This window comes from Arachis ipaensis, chromosome B6, assembly GCF_059453495.1.
Source record: "Arachis ipaensis isolate K30076 ecotype BB chromosome B6, ASM5945349v1, whole genome shotgun sequence".
Classification (NCBI taxonomy): Eukaryota; Viridiplantae; Streptophyta; class Magnoliopsida; order Fabales; family Fabaceae; genus Arachis; species Arachis ipaensis.
The window spans coordinates 22,844,614-22,852,185 of record NC_142441.1 but is presented as its reverse complement, the minus strand read 5'-3'; the positions used below and the strand labels follow the sequence as shown (position 1 = coordinate 22,852,185).

General features: G+C 34.7%; 2 protein-coding genes across 3 annotated transcripts; both read left to right on the top strand.

The window, feature by feature from the left end:
* The first annotated feature begins 2,343 nt into the window (after positions 1-2,343).
* Positions 2,344-4,134, top strand: LOC107646160 (uncharacterized). 2 transcript variants are annotated; one of them, XM_021104239.2, is made up of 4 exons: positions 2,411-2,718; positions 2,926-3,059; positions 3,142-3,298; positions 3,824-4,134. In XM_021104239.2, the coding sequence occupies exons 1-3, from the start codon at positions 2,557-2,559 to the stop codon at positions 3,275-3,277; spliced, it is 432 nt and encodes a 143-aa protein (XP_020959898.1). In that variant the 5' UTR covers positions 2,411-2,556; the 3' UTR covers positions 3,278-3,298; positions 3,824-4,134. The 2 variants fall into 2 exon arrangements, with proteins under 2 accessions (XP_016205846.1, XP_020959898.1); XM_016350360.3 differs by lacking the exon at positions 3,824-4,134 and having other exon boundaries at positions 2,344-2,718; positions 3,142-3,460.
* A 627-nt stretch (positions 4,135-4,761) lies between these two features.
* Positions 4,762-7,118, top strand: LOC107646159 (uncharacterized). Its single transcript, XM_016350359.3, has 5 exons — positions 4,762-5,484; positions 5,570-5,722; positions 5,824-5,965; positions 6,354-6,595; positions 6,689-7,118. The coding sequence occupies exons 1-5, from the start codon at positions 5,047-5,049 to the stop codon at positions 6,893-6,895; spliced, it is 1,182 nt and encodes a 393-aa protein (XP_016205845.1). The 5' UTR covers positions 4,762-5,046; the 3' UTR covers positions 6,896-7,118.
* The last annotated feature ends 454 nt before the right edge of the window (positions 7,119-7,572 follow it).

Here is a 7,572-nt window from a genome sequence, read left to right as displayed (position 1 = left end):
TCTCAGCATTTATTTTTGGGTTCATACATGAAACTTGGGATAGTGAAGGGAGATAAGTTTTCTTATCTTAACCCATACGAAATATGAATGGAACCCACTAGGAATCCGTGCCAGAGCATCCCTAAACAACCAAAATCACAATAATTCAACAACCCCAAAACCAAAAACGTGAATTTGTAAGGAACTGAAAATTGGGCAAAAAACTGAGAGTTCCACAAGGCTTAAATAGAATTGAAGAGGATGAGAAGAGCTACGCGTGATCGCAAACGACTCGTCAATCAGAGCTCCAGATACAAAATTATAAGCGAAAGAAGATCAAAGTGAATAGTGACAAGGGTTTTCTTACTTCTCTTTTCTCTTCTTCGTGGAACTCAAGGGAAATGGGGGAGGAACAATGAGTTTGGTGCTGATATATAGTGTAGGCTTGGACCACTTACGCCTGGTTCACTCGATTTAGTCCGATGGCCCAATTTTGGAGCAAAACCTTTAAAATTAGTGTTTACATTCGTATTTTTAAAAATTTCTATCTTCTCAGAATATAAATTCTAAATTCTTAATCTTATTCACTTATAATTAATTTACTCACTCACAGTGCCGGACAGACTTAAGCCGGTATTGCTGATTGAATTACCAGTACGCATTTTTATGCATATTTCCGCAGAAGATTATTTTTTTCCATTCGAAAAAATTCACTAAATCCAATTATCATAGTTAAATCTTCAAATTCCTTAGCCTTGATTTTTGACTCCGTCTGAGCGCGTTTTAACTATTTTAACTTAATGATTAATTATCTAATTAATCATTTTATAATTTTCTCAGATATTACATCCTACTCACCTTAAATAAAAATTTTGTTCTCAAAATTTGACCACTCGTAACTAACTCTTGATGATTCTTCCTCTCAAGTATCTCTACTTTCCATGTATGCTTCTCAAGGTCCGTTCGATTTCAGGCAATCTTCATTAATGAGACTTCCTCAATAACCATAGTAAGATTCGCGACTTACATAACCTGTTCTCACTCTTTATAAAAAGCAGCTGATAACTCCACGCTACTAACGTCCCTTCCGATTTCATAAACCTAATTCAAATTGAATGTTCCAACCTGCTTTCGCTGCGTCACTCTGATTATTAGCCACCAAGAATCTAGCTATTCTTCTATGTTAATCAAAAGTCACATTGTCTCAATACTAAGAAGAGTCCTTTCTAATCATATTTAACATCAAGCTCTTATGTATGCTATTTTATCCTGGTTTGATTTCGAACGAACTTAACCAGCAGAACTTTTTTTCCAGCAAAACTCCTATGACTTAGTCTTTAGCTAGTAATGTTCTCATTTATTCGTATTTTTGATATGTCGTTCTTATCCAGAACCGTTACACAGCTGGTTCTACTTGATTTCTTCCCTCGTTATTCTTTCTTATGCCTCCTGTTATAAATAAAATGCAGTGAAAAAGAGAGAGCATGGAGAATAAAATTTGTGACTGAGTTGAAGTCCATTGAGAAGGAAAGATTTTTCGTCTAAGTATGAAAAGAGAGGGGAGAGGTAAGAGGATTATTTTGTCGTTCTTAAAAAAGAAGTCACAGTTAGAATTTTACCAATTACTCATGGTATCTTTAATTTGAGAATGAAATATTTCATTAACTCAAACTTTTTTTTATCACAGTAGAAATTTGATTAAAAGAGTTAAAATGATTTATGAACCCAATTAAAAAAATATAAAGACCTACAAATTTAATAAAATTATAAAAAATAAGGAAATAATTAAATCTATTTGTATTTAAAATGATAAAATACAAAAATATGATTAGTAAGATAAAAAGGAGACATCATTATAATTAAAACTTCTTTTTCATTTCTATCTTAAATAAGAATGTAATCTTATTATTTACATTTTATTAGAACTTAGAAGTTAGAACTTGTTTAGATTATGTGGATGCTGGACTTTTATTATTTTTTTATTTTTTATTTTTAATTTATATCACACAAAGTAATAATAAAAAATAGATTCTCTTAATTTTTTTAATTATTTAATAAAATACTTATTTTATATTTTTAAGTAAAAAAAATATTAAATAATAAAAAATCAAGTTTACTAAATAATTGAAGGAAAAAAAAAGGAGACATTCCCGTTCCGTAACAGTGTCTTTCTTCACTAGTGAAATGGTGAATAGACCAACCAACAAAATTATAGGAGAGAAACACTATCAAGCAGAGGCATGACCTGGAGTTCACTGGCAACAAGAGGTAAGAGATAGGCAACTTTGTCCCCACATGACTCTGTTTAGTAATCTTATTTTATATTATATTAATTTAAGGCATCAAGATAACCAGATAAGACCTGAGCCACCAATAATTGAATTTATTAGATGATATAAAGTTTTAAACAAAACAAAAAACGATGCTTACCATTAATGATAATAATAATAATAAAGAAGAAACCTTTCAATCATGTGATGAGATCGTTATTCTATTACTATATAGCCACAGCCCACCCAACACCAATTTTACTCTTCTTATTCTTATACCTGTTCTTCTTCTTTGTAAATTGCATTGATGGCTGTTTACTCTAATTGCTTAACTCAAATCCCACTTCGCAATTATGGATCATCTCTCAAATATCCAAAGAAAGAATTGAAGGCCAGGAGCAGCTTTGTTCCTCTGAAAAAGGCACCAGCAGTGAGGATCACAAAAGTCACAGCATCCATTAAAAACAAGGTCAATATAATATCCTCTTTCTTCTTTTATTTTTCTGCACTTCACTACAATACAATACAATACATGCTACTTTCTGTTTGATGTTTATTCTATTTTTGTCCAAGCAGAAGAAAAAAACAATTACCATGTGGGTTCAGAAATAAAAATTAGAAAATAGAAATAGTATATTTGGAATTGATTGATGTGTCTAAACTCTAAAGAAAACAGGTTTACGAGGATAGATCAGAGGGCATAGTTTGCTACGAAGATGAGCGGGGAGAAATAATATGTGAAGGGTATGATGAAGGACCATGCTTTCAAAGAATTCCAAAGGCAAGCTATCACCTTCCAAATAATCCAAGGTAGCTAGAAAATTTGATACTCTTGATAGTCTTTTTTTGTTGATGGTTATTGTTATATGACTTTAAGACTGCATTTGTCCAGAGATGCTGAAATCAGGAATCTTGTTATCCAACAAGGATGGCTTCAGATTGCTAAAGAGGAAGAAAAAGTGAACAATGATACAGTTGAGAGTCTCAAAAGAGACTTGAACTGCAATGGCTTTAACTCCTTTCGCTAGTCACTTCAATCTTACCATCTTGTATGTATTCGATCGATGGCAATTCTTTTCTCAATTTAATTGCCTCTCCTTTTCAGTCATTGATGTATACTACTATCTCTACCCTACTAGTATTGTAAATTATATCTCATGGAACAGCAGAGCATGACTTGCAATAAATTTGTTTGTCTTTGCGTCTTAAAAGCACAGCACACATACATATTTTATGCATTTGCATTATTTACAAAGGCTATCTTTCTATCCAAATGCATATTTTTATATACAAAAATGCTATCTATGTATTTGTATTCCAGCATGTATTTTATACGTAGTAGCTAATTTTAGTGTATACGAAACATAACTTTTTTATATATGGCCAACAAAGCCTATGCTACAAAAGAAAGGAAAAGAATAAAATGAAAAGCTAACTTACTAGATACTCACAGCACCCACAGTAATGAAAATTAGCGATTAACAGTTTTAAAGAGAAAGTATAACGATCTAGAAGAGAAACAGAATCACCCATTTAATACTATAAAATGAAAAAATATATTTTATGGGATGTAGGAAGGATGAATGTGCAAGGAAAAGCAAACAAATTGTGAATGTGCCCAGGCCAACGTATGTGTATCTGAGGACTGAGGAGGCAATGTATATGCATGTTGAATTATGGATCATGCAGAGCTCATCAAAACCTTGGTATTGTTGCACAAACAGAAGAATCATTGAACCGAAGTCCTACATTGTGATTTTGATTGTGTTTATGATAGTGTGTTATATATCCTTGCATAAATCGGATTGGGGATGATGGCCGGAGGAACAATATAGAGAATGTTGTATTTCAACTTGGGTTAAATACTACTTTCTATCATCACCAATCTTGCATTCACTGCTGCACTCTTTTTTTAATTATTTGTGACATCAAGATCAGGCATGGAGAATGCAAGTGATATACTTCCACTCTCGATCTTTTTAAATCATTTTTTACCAATTTGAAAAGTTAAATCCAATATCAACTAAACGAAAATCCATAAGTTGTTCAACCTAATGTAGTATACGTGATTTGCAGTATGCATTGTTAATGTACAAATATGAGTAAATTTTAGATTTCTTATTTTGAATTTAAAATCACTTGTAATTATGCTGTCTTTGAAAAAAATCGATGGCTTTAACAATTCTCAAATTCAATATAATTGGCTTTTTAGAGATCAACTTATTCTAATATACTCATTGAATTTATAAATTGTATATTATTTATTATATGAATTTTCTATTTAAATTTAAAAAAATAATAAATAAAAACTCAGATACAATCAATTTTAAATAAAATTAATAATTAAAAATTATTAAATAATTTAATTAATTTAACTAAATTTTTATTCAACAGCTTTTAATTATTAAATTCACATTAAATTGACGGCACAGATCTATCAAATTAATATGCTAGGAGTCACCAAAAAAAAAAAATTAATATGCTAGGAACTCACTCAATCCTAAACGGCATTGAGAGAACTCATTGCACTAAACGGCGTCGTTGATAAATCCTAATTTAGCAGTAATTCCCACAATCTTGGCTTAAATCCCCAAAACCCTAATTTTACAGACTCAGGAGTCAGGATCACTTTCAATTATTTTTCCGAAGAAGGCGTTCTATAATTTCCATCTGTATACATACAGTGTTAACCACCAGTCGTATGGTTGTGCGTTGTTTTTGTGCTGTGCATAGTCTCTCTTGTAATTCGAATTGGAACGAGAATATCGGCGATTAAGAGAGAAGAGAAAAGAGGAAAATGTGGTGGAGATCCGCATCATTCATACTAGACAGGCAGCAGAACGACGCGGCTCTGAGGCCGGACACATCGTCCACCATTACTCCTCCTCCACCCACTGAATCCTCTTCCGCAATGGGATTGCCCACCGACCACAACCCTAACATCTCCGCCTACTACCAGACAAGGGCCGCCCACCACGCCGTCGTTACCAGCGACTGGCTCGCCCAGGCCCAGGCTGCCGCCGTCGTTGCCCACGACCCCCCTCAATCCACCTCCACCGCTGATCCCGACAAGCCCTTCAGCGTTATCGACGTCTTCAACAACTGGCGTAGACAGCCCGATTTGGCTGAGGCCGTCGCTGCCATTCGCGCCCTGGCTGCCGTCATCAGGTCCAGCCAGGCCTCCACCATGATGCAGCTCGAAATCGAGCTCAAGAAGGCCTCCGACTCTCTCAAAGTAATTTCAATTCACTCTCTTTCTTTCAAGAATGGTTGGATTTCTTAAATGAATGTTTCCTTATTAAGCTGGCTTTACTTTACAGGCTTGGGATACGACTTCAATCTCCTTGACTGCTGGCTGTGATTTGTTTATGCGGTATGTGACGAGGACCTCTGCTTTGGAGTATGAAGATTTTAATTCAGCCAAGTCTCGCCTAATCGAGCGCGCTGAGAAGTTCGGCGAAATCTCCTACAAGGTATTAGTTTATTCATTAATCTTAATGCAACTTATCAATGATCGATCAGCTGTACCCTCTTCAGTTTAAATTACTCACTTCCCAACTTGTTTGTGTTGCAGTCCAGGAAAATTATTGCCATGTTGAGTCAAGAGTTTATATTTGATGGCTGTACAATTTTAGTCCATGGGTTTTCCAGGGTTGTCTTTGAAGTTCTAAAACTGGCAGCACAAAATAAAAAGCTATTTAGAGTCTTCTGCACAGGTATTTTACCCTCTTACTCTCTTTGTTTTTGTTTATATATTGATATATAGATTTACTTCCAACTCACAAGCCAGGGCATTCATAATTGAGCTGTTAAATTTGAAATCTTTACCCGGAGCCAGTAGAAAAAGGTCCTTGTCTTCAAATGTATTGCCGTTGCCTGATTGTTTGGTTTTTGATAGTCACTCCACTGTCATTCATTGAAAACATAAACATTGCCACTTAGTAGGATAAAGCTTGGTTTTTGAATGTCGATTTTTTGCAAAGTTTCAGTTTCAATTTTTTCCACCATTTCCCTTGATTAATGCCTGTGAACCCTGCATCTCTAGTTTGGTCATTATAGAAATTTGTGATCTGAACTTCAAACCTTTTGTGCTTGGGACCACAGAGGGAAGACCAGATCGAACAGGATTACGGTTGTCAAATGAGCTGGCAAAGCTTGACGTTCCTGTGAAACTTGTAATAGACTCTGCTGTTGCGTATACTATGGACGAGGTGGACATGGTTTTTGTGGGTGCAGATGGTGTTGTTGAAAGTGGCGGCATAATTAACATGATGGGGACATATCAAATCGCATTGGTTGCAAATAGTATGAATAAGCCAGTTTATGTTGCTGCTGAAAGCTATAAGGTGTTTGCATGATAACAAAATTGTTTCAGATGTTGAATTAGGAGCGGTCTTGTCTTTCTGTGTTTACAAGTTTTTCTTTGTGTTGCTTTGCAGTTTGCTCGTCTCTACCCTCTTGACCAGAAAGACTTGGCTCCTGCCTTGCGCCCTATCGATTTTGGTGTACCAATTCCATCCAAGGTTGAAGTTGAAAGGTCTGCCAGGGATTACACTCCTCCTCAATATCTGACTCTGCTTTTCACAGATTTAGGTGTTCTTACTCCATCAGTTGTTAGTGATGAGCTGATCCAGTTATACTTATAGTCATCCATATATATGTAATTATTTTATAACTATTCTTTGAATCTGTTAGCCTCAATTCAAGATAATGTATTGTCTGATGGATTTTTGTTTTTCACACGAGTACGTGTGTGTCTTTTAACTAATTAGGGATAGTTTTTTTCTTATAATCAGGCAATACTTATGTGTTAACCGGCATCATTGCTTATTCCCCTTCTAATTGTTAACTTTGCCAATTCTTACAAAATTTCATGAATTGGCCTGGTAGCAAGTAGCAGCACTGCTTATGGACTATGTATACTTAGTGTTCGCGTATAAAGCAAACATGTTAATGGCTATGAGCAGGTGTTGATAGTGATTAGGTACAAAGTACAAACACTGACAAAAGAGGGCTTCGGCGTCGGCTCATCACATGTCAATGTAAGTTTGGTTAGCTTCTTCCCCTCTTGTTCTTTGATTCCAAATATCTTTACTAATATTCTATAAGACTAATTTAATCATTATAATTCTTATTGTTTATCCCTACTCTATGTTGGGTACTCTAGATAATTATTATTTTACCTCCACCTATGTATTAGTATTATACATTGGGTGCTAATCATGCTTCATTGATCAAATGAGCTAGCACTTATTTTTAAGAGTTAATTACCAAAACAGTATATGAAAGATTAGTACTTGAAAGATGTTGACAAAACATCCCC

Bases quoted from the DNA above. Each gene is read 5' to 3' on its own strand.
- LOC107646160 (XM_021104239.2), top strand. From the start codon at position 2,557: ATGGCTGTTTACTCTAATTGCTTAACTCAAATCCCACTTCGCAATTAT. The intron at 2,719-2,925 runs GTCAATATAATA...TAAAGAAAACAG, and splicing joins CAGCATCCATTAAAAACAAG to GTTTACGAGGATAGATCAGA. The intron at 3,060-3,141 runs GTAGCTAGAAAA...GCATTTGTCCAG, and splicing joins CACCTTCCAAATAATCCAAG to AGATGCTGAAATCAGGAATC.
- LOC107646159 (XM_016350359.3), top strand. From the start codon at position 5,047: ATGTGGTGGAGATCCGCATCATTCATACTAGACAGGCAGCAGAACGAC. The intron at 5,485-5,569 runs GTAATTTCAATT...TTTACTTTACAG, and splicing joins AGGCCTCCGACTCTCTCAAA to GCTTGGGATACGACTTCAAT. The intron at 5,723-5,823 runs GTATTAGTTTAT...TTTGTGTTGCAG, and splicing joins TCGGCGAAATCTCCTACAAG to TCCAGGAAAATTATTGCCAT.